Source organism: Amblyraja radiata, chromosome 2 (genome assembly GCF_010909765.2).
Source record: "Amblyraja radiata isolate CabotCenter1 chromosome 2, sAmbRad1.1.pri, whole genome shotgun sequence".
Classification (NCBI taxonomy): domain Eukaryota; kingdom Metazoa; phylum Chordata; class Chondrichthyes; order Rajiformes; family Rajidae; genus Amblyraja; species Amblyraja radiata.
The window spans coordinates 26974346-26994319 of record NC_045957.1 but is presented as its reverse complement, the minus strand read 5'-3'; the positions used below and the strand labels follow the sequence as shown (position 1 = coordinate 26994319).

Here is a 19974-nt window from a genome sequence, read left to right as displayed (position 1 = left end):
GGGTGATGTTTCAGGCAGAGACCCTTCTTCAGACAATTGCGACTTTGCTCATTGATGAAGATCAGCTAATTTAAAACCACTTTAGCTGTTTTGTTCAACATGTTTTTGGCTGCTATTTTGTTTGTTTGTGAGGAAATATTTTGGTGTTTTCTTGGAGTTTTGAAATTGGGTTTGAATTCATTACTTATCTCATCTGTAATTTTTCACAGTTAATGTGAATGGCATCACTTTTCCCTGCAACTTCCTGGACAGCATGGGAGATTTTATTGTCTTTACAATTGTACATCAATTCGCCTGCAAACAAAGAACTGAAATTTCCTCCAACTAAATAACACCAATTGCTGATGTATTCAACAAGTTAACCCGTTTCTGCAAAGAAGGAAGCAGTAGTAAAAATTCAGCTTAACAATCTTTCAACAGGACTTTATTCCTTGGAGTGCAGGAGGCTGAGGGGTGATCTTATAGAGATGTATAAAATCACGTGGGGAATTGATAGTGTGAATGAACAGAATCTTTAACCCAGGGTAGGGTAATCAAGAACCAGAGGACATAAGCTGAAGGTGTGAGAGAAAAGATTTATTAGGACTTAATAGGAATAGGCAACATTTTTACACAGAAGGTGGTGGGTATATGAACGAGCTGCCAGAGGAGGTAGTTGAGGCAGATACTATAACACCATTTAAAAGATATTTGGACAGACACATGGATAGGAAAGGTTTAGAGGGATATGGGTCAAACGTGTGCAGTTGGAACTAGCATAGACACGTTGCATGGACACGTTGGGCTGGGCAGCCTCTTTACGTGCTATATGACTCCATATTTCCATACAAGCTGATCTGAACTTTTATTTTCCTAAAGAATTTATGTGGATAAGAACTTGGGCGTTTTTTTATCAACTATAATGATTCAATGATACTTTTTTGTCACGTGTACTTGGGTCAAGTGAAATTTGTTGTTGAAATATGAACTGAACGGCTTACATTAGGTAAGTCCTTCAGCACTTTGTAAGATTGATTTTCACTGTATTGCTCCTTGTGAGCAGGTGCTGGTTGTACATTTATGAACAGATACTGTTTAAGCTGTTGAAACCCATGACATGTTTTGCAGTGGATCTGACAATTGCTTTGTTCTCTGTCTTCAGAGCTATATTTACAGGAAACATTCAAGCCTTTGGTGAACATAACACCAGATGCAAGGTATGTGGACCACCTGGCATAACTTGCCTCTTCAAAGTGGTTGGTTGTGTTTATCTTTGTCTATAAAACCTCTACGGCTGTACCTGATTCAGGTTAGTTTATTGTCATATACACCAGGGTGCAATGACACTTTGTGTCCACATGTAACTCCCAGAGTAAAACGTATACATATATACAACAATAAATACAATGACAGGTGCATAATAACCGAATGCAAGATTGTAATGCAAAAAAAAAATAAGGACAACAACAGAATAACATGATGAGATTGAGTTAAGAATATGTGGCTTGGAAAGGTGGTGTGAATGAGGTGATTGGTTCATAAGTCCAATAGCAATGGGGAAGAAACTGTTCTTGTCTTATGTCCCTTCTCCCAGAGGGAGTGAAGGGAATGACCATCCTTGACGATACCTCCAGTCCCCCTGATGGACTGGATTGAGGATAAACTGGGCAGTGTTCACGGGAAGGGAAGGGCAATTGCCGTACCAGGCTGAGATAACCATAAGACGTAGGAGCAGAATTAGACCATTCCGCCCATCAAGACTGCTCGACATTCAATAATGGCTGATCTACTTTTCACTCTCAACCTCAGTCTCCTGCCTTCTCCCCGTAACTTTTGACGCCCTTCCTAATCAGTTTCCACCTTGAAAATACCCAATGTCTTTGCCTCCACAGCTGTATGTGGCAATTCCACAGATTCACCATCCTCTGCCTGAAGAAATTCCTCCTCACCTCTATTCTGAAGGTACATCCTTTTATTCTGAGGATGTGTCCGCGGGTGGCGCCATTGTGTGTGGCAGCCTCGCCAGCAGTCTGTCCGTCCTTTCACCCTTTTTGTTATTTTTAGTCTTTAAAAGTATGTTCCTGGAGGTTTGTTAGTCTTTTTTTATGTGGGGGAGGGGAAGGGGGAAACCGTTTTCCAGTCACTTCCTGGTCGGGATGTGTCTATTCTCCGAGCCGCATCTTCGCCCCCCCCTTCGTCTACCATCTGGATTGGCGCGGCCTTTCCTGCCGGAGACCGGCCAGAGCTTCAGCGGTGGCGCAGCACTGAATTACCATCACGGAACGGGCGATGCCTTACCGGGATCACCGTGTGGAGCTCCGGAGTGTTGGGCCAGCTGACTTTAACACCGTGGAGCTGGGGTCTGCGGAGCTTCCCGCCACGTGTGGTGCTGATTTTACCATCACGAAGTCCTGGGATCCTTTGCCGAGGTTTGCCAGTGTCGGAGCTCTGCCAGCTCGGCCTGTGGACTTCGGGAGCCGTGGTCTCCGGTAGGAAGCGACCGATTTGGAAACTCCAAGCCGCTGAGAGTGTTCTCCCGTTACGACGTCGGAGTTTCATCATCCCGGCGAGAGGGCCTGAAACATCGGGCCGCCGTAGCGGCGATTGCAGAGGCCTCAATAGGCCCCGACCACGGGTGAACAAAGAGGAAGATGACTGAACTTTATTGCCTTCCCTCACAGTGGGAAACGTTGATTCCGCTGTGTGGGGATGCTCATGTTGAACTCTATTGTGTATTGTGTTCTTTTTATTGTAAGGCTGTATGTTAACTCAAATCTCACTGTATCTATTAGTGCATGTGACAATAAATGTAACTTGAACTTGAACATGAACTTGCCCTCTGGTTCTAGTTACTGGAAACATCCTGTCAAAATACTTTCTGTAGTGCATTTGTAGAAATGTGAGACAATCCTTGTGGACACACCGAATGTTCTCAGAAACCTAAGAAAATAAAAGCATTGCACTGTCTTGATCAGCGCATGAGTGTGAAAGGGCAAAGTTAGGTTGCTGGTAATATGGATGCCTCAAACCTTGAAACTGGTGATCATCTCTATAGTAGGATTGTGCTCACCTCCTTGCTTCCCTATGTCATAGTGAACTCTTTTGTCTTGCTGAAGTTAAGGGCTAGGTTGTTGTTCTGACACCAATGCAAAAGGCTCCCAACCTTTTTTCCTGTACATCATCTCATCATTAATGTTTATCCAGTCGTCAACAATGGTATCATTGGTGAGCTTGAAGAATGTTAGCGTTGTACTTGGCCACCCAGTCATGGGTATACAGGGCGTAGAAGAAGGGACTGGGCACACGACCCTGCAGGCACACGTGTTGAGGGTCAGGGTGGAGGATACAGTGATACAATGTGGAAACATGCCCTTCGGCCCACCGAGTCTATACTGACCGTCGATCAACTGTACACTAGTTCTATGTTATCCTACTTTTGCATCCTACACACAAGGGGCAATTTACAGAAGCCAGTCGTTAAATTTAGTTTAGGGATAGCGCAGAAGCATTCCCTTCGGCCCACTGAGTCAGCGCCGACCAGCGATCCCTGTACACTAGCCCGATTCTACACACTAGGGATAATTTACAATTTTTACCAAAGCTAATAACTCAGCGGGACAGGCAGCATCTCTGGAGAGAAAGAATGGGTGACGTTTCAGGTCGAGGACCTTATTCAGACCCAAGATGTCACCCATTCCTTCTCTCCAGAGATGCTGCCTGTCCCGCTGAGTTACTCCAGTATTTTGTCTCTATCTTCGGTGTAAACCAGCGTCTGCAGTTCCTCCCTACCCAATTAACCTTCAAACCTGTTCGTCTTTGGAAATTTGGGAGGAAACCAGTGCACCCGGGGAAAACCCACGCGGTCACGGGGAGAATGTACAAAATGCATCCAGGCAGCTGTAGTCAGGATCAAACCTGGGTGTCTGGCGCTGCAAGGCAAGGCAGCAGCTCTACCGCTGCACCACTGTGACAATCTGCACTGTTATGATCAACTGCCGGTCAGGTCAGGAAGTCCAGAAGCCAGTTACAAATGGAGGTCTTGGAGATCAAGGCAAGCGCAGGTGGACATGGAGAACTGCAACTGGTCCCTGTAAATCAGAATTGGCACGCAACTAGCCAAGATTGGAAGGGATGGAGGGGGATAAGCTGCTTGCCCGGTTGAACTTTGACTTTCGGGTTAGCTTTAGTGTGAGTACTCAGCCCCAAAAGCTGCTTATGAAGCGAAATTTTACGCTTAAATTCCCAAAGCCGGTTTTAAGATATTTTTCTCACTCCTCTTGACTCGCTCGCTACGTTTTACAGCCTGCTTACCTCTTTGCTCCGTTCTGGTGAAAGGTTGATGACTGTTTTATTGCTCGCAGGTGACCTGCTAGGAATTAATCTTGTGAGCTTATAGGTACTCGCTCTAACTCTGAATTGCTATGATTAGTTGATCCTTTGAATCCCTTGGAATTAAAATTGTGTTGTATAGTTAATCACAGAAAGATAATGAAGCGGTGTGACAAGAGTATTATTGTCACATGTGCCAAAAAACAGAACAATGAAATTCTTAGTTGCAGCAGTACAACGGGTTTGTAACACAGTATTCAAGAGATGCACAAGAAAAAGCTCAATACGTTTAAAAACCCAACATTGTGCTAAAAACAAAACAAAGCCCAGAGTCTCTCTTGCAACCAAGGCAGTTCATCGTTTGGAGTTTAGTAGAATGTCTGGTTTCTGCAAACAGGGCACACAGTGCCAGATTTGTAACCATTTATGCTGTGTGAGAGTCAAGAAAGCTCATCAGCGCCTCTACTTCCTGAGAAGATTACGGAGAGTCGGTTTGTCAAGGAGGACTCTCTCTAACTTCTACAGGTGCACAATAGAGAGCATGCTGACCGGTTGCATCGTGGCTTGGTTTGGCAATTCTAGCGCCCTGGAGAGGAAAAGACTACAAAAAGTAGTAAACACTGCCCAGTCCATCATCGGCTCTGACCTCCCTCCCATCGAGGGGATTTATCGCAGTCGCTGCCTCAAAAAGGCTGGCAGTATCATCAAAGACCCACACCATCCTGGCCACACACTCATCTCCCTGCTACCTTCAGGTAGAAGGTACAGGAGCCTGAAGACTGCAACAACCAGGTTCAGGAATAGCTACTTCCCCACAGCCATCAGGCTATTAAACCTGGCTCGGACAAAACTCTGATTATTAATAACCCATTATCTGTTATTTGCACTTTATCAGTTTATTTATTCATGTGTGTATATATTTATATTACGGTATATGGACACACTTAGCTGTTTTGTAGTAAATGCCTACTATGTTCTGTGTGCTGAAGCAAAGCAAGAATTACATTGTCCTATACAGGGACACATGACAATAAACTCACTTGAACGAACTTAAACTTGAGGAAGTTATGTGAAGCAATTTTCTTCTGCACTAGTCTTGGGGTTATTGATTTATTGATTATTTTTTGTTTATACATTATCCATGTGTATTGTATTTATAAGCCTGTTATGCTGCTGCAAGTAAGAATTTCTTTGTTCCACTGTTGGTGAAAGGTTGATGATAATAATTAATTAAACACCTTTAACACCATAATAATGAAACACCTTTGACTCTTGATCTCATCAGCCGAACCATGTTAGGTGCTTGTTTGAATCGTATTTTATCACAGAGACATCTAGTCAATCATCTTTTCCCATATTTGTGCTCAATTCTTCAGAGTGGACCTTGAAGCCATGAGGTCCTGATGCAAGGGGCAAGCAAGAGTGATCCAACAGCTGAGATGTCTTGCTTTGCCACCAACATGATGTGCTGCTAACACCATTTTCAATCTTGGTTCTTTCAGCCTCTTCGATGCAGTATATTCGCTCATTAAGAACAAAATTCATCGGTTGCCCGTCATCGATCCCGTCAGTGGAAATGCACTTTATATCCTCACTCACAAAAGAATTCTAAAGTTTTTGCAGCTTTTTGTAAGTACCTTCTGAAACGTCATCAGTCATAGTTCCTAATCTGAGGAAGGACATTCTTGCCATAGAGGGAGTACAGAGAAGGTTCACCAGACTGATTCCTGGGATGTCAGGACTTTCATATGAAGAAAGACTGGATAGACTCGGCTTGTACACGCTAGAATTTAGAAGATTGCGGGGGGATCTTATAGAAACTTACAAAATTCTTAAGGGGTTGGACAGGCTAGATGCAGGAAGATTGTTCCCTGAGATTTTTCACACAGAGTGGTGAATCTGTGGAATTCTCTACCACAGAATGTAGTTGAGGCCAGTTCATTGGCTATATTTAAGGGGGAGTTAGATGTGCCCCTTGTGGCTAAAGGGATCAGGGGGTATGGAGAGAAGGCAGGTACAGGATACTGAGTTGGATGATCAGCCATGATCATATTGAATGGCGGTGCAGGCTCGAATGGCCGAATGCCCTACTCCTGCACCTATTTTCTATGATTCTATATGGACATCAGTGCATAAATAAAAAAATGTTTGCCCCCAAGCATTTGCACATTCATTAACATTGTTGCACACAGCATTGATAAATAAATAGATTTTCAAATCATACTTCAACAGTGTTTTTATGTTCCAGTTGTAAATAACATTATTTCTGTGCTCCAGAGATTTGACATTTTAAGAGGATTATCCTAATCCTCTCCATGTCGGGATTCCTTTTTTGATATTTATTTTATCATCTATAAATTACTTTTCACGGACTATTTTTACTTTACTGTGCTACGTGGCCAGGGATTTCAGAAGACCACCAGAGATCAGATGTTTGATTTTTATTTTGCTGTATTTTTGGTTGTCCTTGAGCAGGATGTGGTGTTGAGCCATGGTCTTCAACTATTGGGTCTTTCGCCTTGTAGGCATCACAGATACAACTGTGCAATTTTCTGAAGTGCACCGTTGAAAGATGACTACCCAAAAAGCCAAAATAAATTCTCTATATATTTGCTTATTTCGTCTCTTAGCAGGAGGCTTGAAATAAACTGGAATCTTAAGCAAAACACACAGTGCCGGAGGAACTAAGTGGGTCGGGCCGCATCTGTGGAAGGAATGGAGAGATAATATTCAAACTGATAGGAATGGGGGCATAAAATTGGAAAAGAGAGAAGGGGTCGGGACAAAGCCTGGCAAGTGATAGGTGGAAACAGGTAAAAGTAGGGGGGGGGGGTTGATTGGCAGATTGTAAGTAACAATGGCTAGCGATGAGAAGGAGACAAAAGGTATTATATAAGGTGATAGGAGAAGTTAAATGTAAAAATTGGGAGAGGGATAAAAGTGGAAACAGGGGAGATAACGGAAATGGGAGATGAGGAGAGGATAGAAGGAATGGAAAGAAGCAGGGTGACTGTGTTGAACGGGGCTGGAAGATGGAGGGAAATAAAACCACCCCTATCCCTCTTTCCCCTGCCCCACCCTAGCCTAGTGCAAACACACTTCTTGCACCATCTCTCCCCCCCCCCCCAGTGGCCTTGCTGCGTTACCATCCAACTCATCTTCAACCATGTCCCCAGACCCCTCCGTCCATATTCTTCCTTCCAGCTTTACACTTCGCTCCTCCTCTCCTTATCTGACCCCCTTTTCGCTCTTTTTCACCTCTAGCCTTTGTCACTTACTCCACCCATCTGCCAATCACCCCCAACCCCACTCGCTCCCCTCACCTGTATCCGCTTGCCACTTGCCAGGCTTTATCCTGACTCCACCTCCCTTTATCTGCTTTCTCCATCCGCACTGCAACCAGTGTGAAGAAGGGTCCCGACCCGAAACGTTCCTCTGTCCATACCCACCACAGAGGCTGCCGGCCACACTGAGTTACTCCAGTACTTTGTGTTTTGGCTTGAAATAAGTAAATGTTAACACACTTGGTAGGAGCATGGTCGTGCAGCGGTTGAGTTGCTGCCTTACAGCGCCAGAGACCTGGATTTGATCCTGACCACAGGTTCTGTCCGTGCGGAGTTTGTACGTTCTCCCTGTGCCCGCGTGGGTTTTCTCCGAGTGCTCCGGTTTCCTCCCACACTTCAAAGACGTACGGGTTTGTAGCTTAATTGGCTTTGGTTGTAAATGATCGTTAGTATGTAGCATAGTGCTAGTGTACGGGATGATCGTTGGTCGGCGTGGCCTGAAGGGCTTGTTGCTGTGCTTTCACTCTAAACTAAACTAATCTGTGTGGCTCATGATTTGGCACAGCTGTGGAATGAGCATTGAAACAGAAACAAATGTTGAGGCTGTAACATTTTCTTTCATTCCTCCGCAGGTCTCTGAGATGCCAAAGCCTGCCTTTATGAAGAAAACACTGGAGGAACTTGGAATAGGAACGTACCTTAATATTGCCTTCATCCATCCAAACACCCCTATTATAAAAGCCCTAAGTATATTTGTGGACAGGAGAGTTTCTGCATTGCCTGTCGTGGATGAGTCAGGTTGGTGTTTGATCTTTCTCTAACTTTTAGCTTTGCTGATGATGAAAGTCATGGCGAATTAAAGTGGAATTTGTAGTCGTAGATCAACAAGTTATTCTGTAGAAAAGCAAAATATTACAGATGTTTAGTTTAGTTTAATGTCACGTGTACTGAGGTACAGTGAAAAGCATTTGTCAGTGGAAAGACAATACATGATTACAATTGGGCCATTCACAGTGTACAGATCATGATAAAGGGAATAACGTTTAGTTCCAGTAAAGTCCAATTAAAGATAATCCAAGGATTTCCAATGAGGTGGATGGTAATTCAGGACCGCTCTCTAGTTGAAAGAATGGTTCAGTTGCCTGATAACAGCCTTATAGAAGTTCCAAGTCAGGAAATGTGGGGAGAGAAACAACGCTAACGATTCAGGCTGATGGCCTTTCATTTGAACTGGTGGTTATGATGAAAGGTCCCAACCCAAACCGTCACCTATCCATTTTCTCCAGAGGTGCTGCCTGACCTGCTGTTACTCCCATTCATCAGACTGAAAGATGGAGAAGGCCAGAACAAAACAGGGCTGGCGAAAGTCCTGGCCTCTATCTTTCAGTTTGTTGAAGGGTTCCGACCCATAACATCACCTACCCCGTGCTCCAGAGAAGCTGCCTGACCCGCTGGGTTACTCCAACATTTTGTGCCTATCTTTGGTATAAACCAGCATCTGCAGTTCCTTCTCACACAAGTGATGGGTGGATACAGGTGAGCGGATGGTGAGAGTAGAGATGAGGGCTGTACTCCCTGCTTTGGTTTTGTTGAAAGACTGGAGCCTTATGCTATCGGCTCCAGCACAATCTTGACTTTAGACTTTTAGAGATACAGCGCGGAAACAGGCCCTTCAGCCACCGAGTCCGTGCCGACCAGCGATCACCCTTAACACTAACATTATCCTACGCGCTAGCGACAATTTAAATTTTTTACCAATTAACCTACAAAACCGTACCTCTTTGGAGGAAACTGGAGCACCTGGAGGAGAGCCATGTGGTCACAGGGAGACCATACAGACAGCACCCATAGTCAAGATGGAACCCAGGTCTCTGGCGCTGTAAGGCAGCAACTCTACCACTGTGCCGCACACTCATTTGCATGTGAGTCTAGTACAGGAGTGGAATAAGATCATCATAGTCTACACTGTCCTGTTTGGCATCAGGCACGATATTTATCATGCTGAGTTGTTGAGGTCAAATTAAACTCATCTTCAATATCATTGTAAAGAATCACTTGTGTCTGGCACGAGGAGAGGGACCTTGACCTGGAATGTTTCGATAGAATTCTATTTATTTTTGTCAGTCTCCTATCATATTGCTTCAAATATAAATTATTTCACACACACGATGGTGGTTTCACACAGAGGGCGGTGGGAATTTAAACAAGCAGCCAGAGGAGGTAATTGAGGCAGGTACTAGAACAACATTTAGTTTAGAGTTTAGTTTAGTTTAGAGATACAGCGTGGAAACAGGCCCTTCGGCCCACTGAGTCCGTGCCGACCAGCAATCACGCATACATTAGGTCTATCCTACAGACTAGGGACAATTTCTAGAAGCCAATTAACCTACCAACCAGCACGTCTTTGGGATATGGGAGGAAACTGGAGCACCCGGAGAAAAGCACGCTGTCACAGGGAGAGCGTACGAACTCCACACAGACAGCACCCGGCCAGGTGGGACTAGTGTAAATCAGGCATCTTGGTTGGCTTGGAAAGTTGGTCTGAAAGACCTGTTTCCATGCTACATGACCGTATATCTCCTGTATAAAGCTGAGAAAGTGAATTAAACTCAAAACTTTGATTGGTACAGGTAACATTAATAAACGTACACATTTAAAGATTCAAGATTAAAAAAATAAAAATTCATACAAATATGTGCGTTTGTATGTTGAGTTGATGTGTTTAGTTTATTGTGTACTGTGCTACAGTGCAGAGCTTTTGTTGCGTGTTAACCAGTCAGCGGGAAGATAATACATGATTACAATTGAGCCATCCACAGTCGACAGATACATGATCAAGGGAATAACGTAAATAATGTATAGTGCAAGATAAAGTCCAATCAAAGGTAGTCTGAGGGTCATCAATGATGTAGATAGTAGCTTAGGACTGCTTGCTAGTTGTTAGTAGGATAGTTCAGTTGCCTGATAACAGCTGGGAAGAAACTGTCCCTGACTCTGGAGGTGAGCGTTAATTGTCATCTATAAATTGCCTCGACTGTGTCAGGAGTGGATGCGAAAGTGGTATAACATAGAACTCGAGTCAACAGGTAATTGATGGTTAGCATGGACTTGGTGGGCCGAAGGGTCTGTTTCTATGCTGTATCTTTCAATCAATCAATCAATTTTTTAAAAAGCATTAAAGACATTTTGAGCAATTTATTGGAAGAAGATTTCTTGATAGGGGAGATAAAAACATGAATATTTCATTTCTGCTTGGATAAATTTCCTGAAGAATGTTGGTGAAAAATTAAAATTTTTGTTCAGTGTGGTAGAGATGTGATTATTTAAATATAAATTGTTTGTAATAATTGGTTAACAATGATTTAAGATCTTTGTTTGTCTATGCATCATTTGAAAACAGATTAATAGTTCATTCTACTGTACATCCTGCTGCTTCAACTCCAAAAATGTGTGTAGCCACAGTAAGAATTTGACTAATATTTAGTTAAATAACCTGCTATGAGTCACTAAGCGAAGGCTGGTTGATCCCTTCCAAATAAGTAATTATCTTGGGTAATGCTCAGAATCAATGCTGATTTGTTTCCATCCCAGTATTGAGATAGAACATAGAACAGTATAGCACAGGTACCGGCCCTTCGGCCCACAATGTCTGTGCTAAACATGATGCCAAGATAAACCAACCTCATTTTCCTCCACATGATTTATATCTCTGGATTTCCTCAGATGGACACAAAATGTTACACAGAGAGTGGTGAATTACACAGAGAGTGGTGAATCTGTGGAATTCTCTGCCACAGAAGGTAGTTGAGGCCAGTTCATTGGCTATATTTAAGAGGGAGTTAGATGTGGCCCTTGTGGCTAAAGGGATCAGGGGGAATGGAGAGAAGGCAGGGATGGGATACTGAGTTGGATGATCAGCCATGATCATATTGAATGGCGGTGCAGGCTCGAAGGGCCGAATGGCCTACTCCTGCACCTATTTTCTATGTTTCTAAAATGCTGGAGTAACTCAGTGGTTCAGGCAAAAAGGATGGGTGACATTTCGGGTCGGAAGTCTTCTTGAGACGAAGAAGGGTTCTGACCCAAAACGTCACCTATTCTTTTTCTCCAGTGATGCTACCTGACCCACTGAGTTACTCCAGCATTTTGTGTCAGTCTTTGGTATAAACCACCATCTGCAGTTCTATTCTACATATTCCCTCCATTTCCTCATATCTGTGTGCCTACCCAAAAGCTTCTTAAATTTATTGTATCTGTCTGCATCACCACTGCTTCCATGCACCTACCCCACTCTGTGTAATAAAGCTTGCCCTGCACACCTTTAAACTTTGCCTCTCTCAACTTAAAGCTACACCCTCTAGTCTTGTAACATTTCCACCCTGGGGAAAAATATTTTCACCGTCTACCCTATTGACGACTCTCATAATTTTATATACTATCAGGTCTTCCCTTAATCTCGGGCATTCCAGAGAAAGCAACCCGAGTTTGTTCAATCTGTCTTTGTAGATAATACTCCCTAATTCGGACAGCATTCTGATAAAGATAGGCACAGAGTGCTGGAGTAACTCAGCAGGTCAAGCAGCATCTCCAGAGAAAAAGAATGGGTGAAGTTTTGGGTCGGGACCCTTCTTCAGACTCGATGCGAAACGCCATCCATCATTTTTCGCCAGAGATGCTGCCTGACCTGCTAAGTTACTCTGGCATTTTGTGTCTTTTTTTGTAAACCAGCATCTGCAGTTCCTTTTTTTTTTAACATTCTGGTAAACCTCATCTAACCCTCTCCAAAGGTTCCGCATCGTTCCTGTAATGGGTGAACTAGAAATGCTCACAATACTCCCAAGTGCAGTCTAAGCAAAGTCTTGCAGAGCTGCGTCTTGACTTCCTGGCTCTCCCATTCAGTGAAGGCAACATACCATACGCGTTCCTAACAGTGGGACATGCAGACTCTGCTACGCATGGGGCAGGAGCTGTCAGGGAGGGTTAATTGTGAGGTGGCACACTCCTGTCATTTTCACTGACCTTCCACGCGGGGCTGGATGTTCTTCCACTATTTGGAGTAGTCATTGACACAAATTCTCGGCATCGGTTCGGGTGTTGGATTTTTTTTCCAAGTAAGCTTTGAACACCTCCTATCTCTGTGTCCGTCTGTTAATGACTGCCCATGATAGAGATAGGAGCCGAGGCCCAGTTTCAGGCATCAACTTTCCAATAAGCAATTCACTATAATGGGGCATCCTCTCCAGTCCAACAGCTCCAGCATTGAGGCCTTAATTACATGAGAAGGGCATAACTTCTATGGGAATCAGAAGAGGCATTTGAGCTTCCATATTAAGCTAAACAGTGCCAGAAACAAACGTAATCTATTCAACAGACTATTGACACTTACGTTTTAGTGCCCTTTAAAACTACAGATGTATCTGTTGATTACATCTATTTACAGTTAGTATTAGTTTGAATGACATAACTAATTGCTCTATGTGCAACAAAAGCATCTTAAAGAATGAGGGACTTAAACTATAGTGGATCTGTACTTGGTAATTTTGCATTGGCAAATGTGAAATCTGTGGTCTTTGTATTGAGCATTGCAACTAAATATTCTTTTTCTTTTACAGGGAAGGTTGTAGATATTTATTCCAAATTTGATGTTATAGTAAGTACAGTTCTCGTTGTATTTCACATTGTCATTATGGTATGGTAGATTAAATTCCTGCGTGTATCTTTTAACTGCAGCCATTAATCATGTTGTCAATATGAACATAATTAGCCAGTCATATTGACTGCAATACATTGTCAGGCAATACATGACCTTAGTTCTGACTTTAAATGTAACAGTCACAGTGTAATAAGCCTGCAATCTTTATCAGTTAGGGATGGCTCATGTAGTTTGCCTTGTATCCGTGATGATATCTGAGCTGTTGATTAAATAATATTACTCAATATATTGCAAAAGTCATATGCGGTGGCTTCGTTTAGTCAGACCCAAGCTATACTTACAAAATTGTGCGTTTCCTCCGTGTGCTCTGGTTAACTGGCCGCTATAACATTGCCCCTGGTGTGTAAGGAGTGGATGCAAAAGTGGGATAACATAGAACTAGTGTGAACTGGTGATTGATGGTAAGTGTGGACTTGGTGGGCCGAAGACCCGGCTTCCACGCTGTATCAATCAATCAAAAATGTAGAACAAGATTACCAAAATATAAGCTAATTCGCTCAAAAATCCAGACACGTGATGACCAGTATTGAAAAGAGGAAATAAACATGCTGGATATCTGTAATAAAAACAGCACATGCACAGAGGCGCAGCTGCCTTACAGCACCAGCGACCTGAGTTCAATCCTTCCTGTGGGTATTATCTGTACGGAGTTTGTACGTTCTCCCCGTGACCGACCGGGTGGGTTTTCCCCGGGTGCTCCAGTTTCCTCCCATACTCCAAAGACACACAGGTTTGTAGGTTAATTTGGCTTTGATAAAAATTGTAAATTGTCCCCAGTGTGTAGGATAGTGTTAGTGTACGGGGATCGCTGGTCGGCATGGACTTGGGGGGGCCAAAGGGCATGTTTCCACGCTGCATCTCTAAACTAAACTAAACAATCAGTGTGTCAAACAGGTTCCATTTGAATGGAAGATCATTAACCTGAAACAGTTTGCATTTCTTTCCACGAATGCTTTCTGACCTCCCTGGGTACGTCAACCCCAGCATTACGGCTATTCGAGTAATGGAAACTCACCAAGGCACAATTGCAGATCACCACCCAAACAATTTGAGATGCGGAACATCTCCACTTCAGAACCATTGATGCCGACTGAGGCATCTACACCTGAGGTTGATGACCAGCTCCCTTGTTTTGCTGACATTGAGTGCGAGGTTGTCAATTGATACCATGCTCCAAAGCTGGGAACCTCGATTCCCTACTCCATCTCATCATTGTTCCAGATCCGGCCGGCTACGTTGGTGTCATGTGCACACTTGTAAATGAGAGCAGAACTTAGATGTACAGTCCTCAGTGTTATGGAGTTTACTAAGGGGCTGACTACTGGTATTGAGAATTATCATGGACGATGTTTTGTCGACTCTCCTTTACTGGTGGCTATCAGGGGAAGGTATTAGGAAGCCAAGCATCCAGTTGGACTGGGGTGTTGCTGAGTCTGGTTGAAATTATGGTGTTGAAGGCAGAGCTTATAGTTAATAGCTCTTGAGCTTCTTAAATGTTATTAGGATTCAAAGAAATGAAATCTCATCCTACACACTACTAACATGGCGAGTAGATGCTTGGGGAATTGAGAGGTGTCTTGAAGTCTGTGTCAGTAAGTAGAAAAACATACATCTACAGCAAAGATAGGTGTCAAAGTTAATTAACTGTGTCAACCGTTAAATAAAGAAACAAAGTTGATCACTTCTCTAAGCTGGAAGTCTGACGAAGAGTTCCAACCCGAAATGGCACCATCCTTTTTCCCCAGAGATGCTGCCTGAGTCGTTAAATTACTCCAGCACTTTGTGTCTATCTTCGGTATAAATCAGCATCTGCAGTTCCACCCCACGCATTTTGTCTGCTTCACTGCAAAATCTCCTCAATGCATGCCAACTTTGAAGACGTTCCCCTCTCTCTGACCCTCACTCATTGCTCCCCCTCTTTGATTCCTACTGCTTTCCTACTTTACGACAGTCTGAAGAAGGGTCTCGACCTGAAATGTCACCCATCCTATTTCTCCAGAGATGCTGCCTGACCCACTGAGTTACTCCAGCACATTGCGTCTGTCTTCTTTATGATTTCATCACTGTGTTGCCTTGTGCCTGCTTGTAACTATGTGGAGTAGAGTAGTCATTGGTCTTTTAGCATCTCAAATATAAAATACGAATGAGTTTAGCAACAGGAGCACATTCTAGTAAACTCGTAGTCTTAGCACTGAAGTTGCAGGAAAAAAAATGTTTTCTATTTAAATGATTTAATTTGAGTTATTAGTATTTTAAAAATTACACAGAAGTTGCCTTCAAATTAGTTGAGTGCAGACACCCGATGGGAATGAACAGATCTCGAACTCCCTTGACTTCTTTACTGATTGCAGTTACTAAGTAACATTCGGAATTTGCTTTGAAGAACATTAGTTTAGTTTCTTATTGTCACGTGTGCCGAAGTACAGTGAAAAGCTTTCTTGTTACGTGCTATCCAGTCAACAAAAAGGCTATAAATTATTGCAATCAAGCTGTCCACAGTGTACAGATACAGGATAAAGGGTAAATAGTGCACCTTTCCCGAGGTACTTTGACGATTAATGTGATCAGTGATTTTCAGAAACATGACAGCATGTGTGCAATGTATTTTTTGTCGAAATGTTAAAATAGTTCAAATGTTTGCATTTCTTTCCACCTCCCTCTCACCACACCCACCACAGCAACCACACTCACTACTGTTAGCTTGATTATAGATTAGTACGGGTGTCAGGGGTTATGGGGAAAAGGCAGGAGAATAGGGTTAGATGGGAGAGATAGATCAGCCGTGATTGAATGGCGGAGTAGACTTGATGGGCCGAATGTCCTAATTCTGCTCCTATCACTTATGAACATGAATAGATCAATGTATTTGGTGTTCAAAAGGGAACTGCAGATGCTGGAATATCGAAGGTACACAAAATTACTGGGGAAACTCAGCGGGTGCAGCAGCATCTATGGAGCGAAGGAAATAGGCGACGTTTCGGGCCGAAACCGAAAAAAATATTTATTTATTTCCTTCGCTCCATAGATGCTGCTGCACCCGCTGAGTTTCCCCAGCAATTTTGTGTACCGTAGATCAATGTATTTGTTTAGTTTAGTTTAGAGATGCAACATGGAAGCAGGCCCTTTGTCCCACCAAGTTTGTGCCGACCAGTGATCCCCTATCCTGCACACTAGGGACAATTTACAGAAGCCAAATTAACCTACAAACCTGTATATCTTTGGAGTGTGGGAGGAAACTGGAGCACCTGGGGAAAACCCATGTGGTCACAGGGAGAACGAACAAACTCCGTGCAGGCAACACCTGTAGTCAGGATGGAACCCGAGTCTCTGGCTCTGTAAGGCATCAACTCTACCGCTTCACCACCGTGCCACACTGAACATCATGACTGTGCAATTGATTAGTGGTGAGCAGTGTCATAGCCAACACAGCGATTGTGTCCAATGATTTGACTAAATTCCTCAACAGGCTGCTGAGGTTGTGATGAAAGACTTGGTGAACATTGATAACATAGTTAACGTTCTTAGGAAGTAGACATTTGGGATAAAGTTAACATTTTGGAATATGATGTGTGAGTAATTTGAATGTTATGGGGAGCAAGCTTGGGAAGTAAAAAGGTGAATGAAATGTGGAGGCTTAATTAAAGCAGATCAATAATTCCAGCACTGTATCACCCAACAACAAAGGCATGAAAAGCAAATCTTGATCAATGTCATCTAGCAGTTCCTTTATTCATATTGACCTTAATTCCTTTAGGCATTTGATTATCTGGGGAGTTTTAGATGGTTATTTATTTCTACATTTGAAATTGCAAGTCACATTCCAGTTACTGATAAATAAAATTCCAGTTTGTTTTGATCTGCTAAGCATTTCTTTATTTTCTTTATTTTCAAATGATCTCACCCCAAGACTAAATTGACCAAATTAAGAGAAAAGTTAAAGCCGTTATTGAAAAGATCTAAATATAAACCAGCTGCAATTTCATGAGCTTTCATTTTTTTGAAACCAAGATAAAGATATAAACATTGCATGTTAATGGAGTTTTGTTTCCCCCCCTTGCTCAGAATCTTGCTGCTGAAAAGACCTACAATAACCTGGACATCACCGTAACCCAGGCACTGCGGCACCGCTCACAGTATTTTGAGGGGGTGGTGAAGTGTCACAGGCTGGAAACACTGGAGACAACGGTGGACAGAATAGTTAAAGCTGAGGTAAAGGCGTGGGTTTGTGCAGCATTCAATGCGAGGAAACCTCCAAACAGTCCCGCTTTTACTGTGAAGGAACAGTGACCAACGCATTACATTGAACAGTCCTGCTTTTACTTTGAAGAATTTCACCGGTCCAGCTTGTCGGCCTATGGACTCCAGTGCCTTCTCGACCTCTCGCCAATTGTAGTGTATTTTGGGTACTTGGAACTGACTCAAAAGAACTCTCAGATACAGGAGTAAACTAACAAGCTTCTTTATTGCAGGACGCCACCATGAGTCTCCCTTGGCGCATGCGTCCCCTCACACAAGACATAACATATGCTAATTACATTATATACATTACAACCTCCACACGTCCGTGCTGTTGCATTGCATGCAAGCCTGCTCCAAGTTTACACCAAAGAGAGACAAAATGCTGGAGTACTCAACTGGTCAGGCAGTATCTCTGGAGAATATGAATAGGTGACGTTTTAGGTCGGGACCCTGCTTCAGACTGATGGTAGGGAGGTGAGAAAAATAGCAAATAGAGAGGAGGGGCAGGACAGAGCATACCGGTAATACAGACGAGGGGGTTATTTGCCTATCAAATAACCCTCTTTATCAAATATTTTTACCTATCAAATATGTATTTATTACCTATATATTTGCCTATCAAATAATCACCTTGCCTGTCTTCACCTATTATCGGCCATGCCCTGTCCTGCCCCTTCTCTCTCCCATCTTTGTTTCCCGCACCTTGTACCTTGTACTTTCCGAAGAGTCCACCAGGGACTATACTGGAAATTGGACAATTTTATACTGGACAATTTCTTTTTAAACATTTTTATCAAGCCAATTAACCTACAAACCTGTACATCTTTGGAATGTGGGAGGAAACCGAAGGTCTTGGAAAAATACCACGCAGGTCAGGGGAGAACGTACAAACTCCGTACAGACAGCGCCCGTAGTCGGGATCGAACCAGGGTCTCCGGTGCTGCATTTTGCTGTAAGGCAGCAACTCTATCGCAGCGCCACCATGACTGTTCCTTTACACTATAATCGGTCTGAAGAAAGGTCCCGACCTGAAACGTCGCTTACCCGTGTTCTCTAGGGATGCTGTCTGACCTGCTTATTTGCTCCAGCACTTTGTGTCTACATTTGCTCAGTTGATTGTTTTTTTTCCTCCAAATGCACTAATTACTCAAGTGGCGAAGAATGTCGTGGTGAGCAGTATAGTCTTCCCCACCACTCTCCACCTGTCATGTCACATTGTTGAAACCCAGAGTGTGTGCGTTTTAAACATGGAAACATGGAATGTGTCTGGTTTGTTTTTATGCAGGAACCAGACAACCATGCAGAATATGTTTAATGTGTGGCACCATAATTCATAACTTATTCATAGATTCATTAAAGGCGGCGCAGTGGAACTGTGGTAGAGTTGCTGCCGTACAGCACCAGAGACCCGGGTTCGATCCTGACCTTGGGTGCTGCCTGTACAGAATTTGTACGCTCTCCTGACCACGTGGGTTTTCTCCGGCTGTTCCGGTTTCGTCTTACACTCCAAAGACGTGCAGGTTTGTAGGTTAATTGGCTTCTGTGAATTGTCCCTAGTATGTAGGATAGAACTGGTGTATGGAAATCGCTGGTTGGCGTGGGTTCGTTGGGCCAAATGGCCTGTTTCCAATCACTAGCTCATTTTTTAAACTGAATTAGGCAAAATTTGCATAACACCAAAAAATACTTGTTGACAGCAACAAAAGTGTGTTCTGGGGGTTCCAGGAGCTTCTAAACATTGCTGTGTGTTGTCCTCTCTTGAACCTTCTCCCTCATCAATTCTATTCGATTCTCAGGCTCTCTGTTTGACCCATCTTTGTTACAATAACAAATACGTTTAAGACCTTTGGAAATGATTTTGGTTTCACTGGAACCTGAGCCTTTGCCTAATCGTTTTGGGCGCTGTTGTCCTGGTAACTGGATTACATAGTGAAAAGTATTTTAATAAAACAAACTCTAGTGTATTTGCTGCAAACACCCTTTGCTTTCCTGCTTTCAGGTTCATCGGCTGGTGGTGGTTGATGAGAAAGAAAGTATTGTGGGAATCGTCTCGTTGTCTGACATTCTGCAGGCTCTTGTGCTCACGCCAGCAGGTATAGATGCACAATATTCCTAATATCCTGGAGTCTGACCACTGACCCCTTCCTCTAAGCACTCAGGTAGGGTACACACCACAGCATGTTGTACTCACTAGTCTTGCTGAATCAATGTTGGCTGCTGAAATCCCTTTGCTGCCTTGCTGGTTAATTTAAACAGCCATTGGCATGACCAAAATGTAGCTGCTCTTCGCCTGTATGGTTTTGTTTTGCCAGCAGAGTGGAGATCGGAATTAAATGGGTAACTTGGTGGAGGGGGGGGGGGGGGGGGGGGGGGGGGGTTGAGACACCAAAGTCCAGTCTTCATGGATGACTAGCGCATTTAAATTGCTTG

At 43.4% G+C, this 19974-nt stretch overlaps 1 protein-coding gene across 6 annotated transcripts in view; it reads left to right on the top strand.

The window, feature by feature from the left end:
* prkag2 (protein kinase AMP-activated non-catalytic subunit gamma 2) overlaps positions 1-19974 on the top strand; it is a 397145-nt gene that overhangs the window by 372177 nt on the left and 4994 nt on the right. For 5 of the 6 annotated variants that reach the window (XM_033043953.1, XM_033043955.1, XM_033043957.1 and 2 more), the window contains 6 exons: positions 1142-1196; positions 5811-5937; positions 8225-8390; positions 13205-13242; positions 17368-17514; positions 19544-19637. In XM_033043953.1, coding sequence (XP_032899844.1) covers positions 1142-1196; positions 5811-5937; positions 8225-8390; positions 13205-13242; positions 17368-17514; positions 19544-19637 — 627 coding nt within the window. Of the gene's footprint in view, positions 1-1141; positions 1197-5810; positions 5938-8224; positions 8391-13204; positions 13243-17367; positions 17515-19543; positions 19704-19974 lie in introns of all 6 variants that reach the window. The other variant, XM_033043954.1, reaches the window with a different exon arrangement.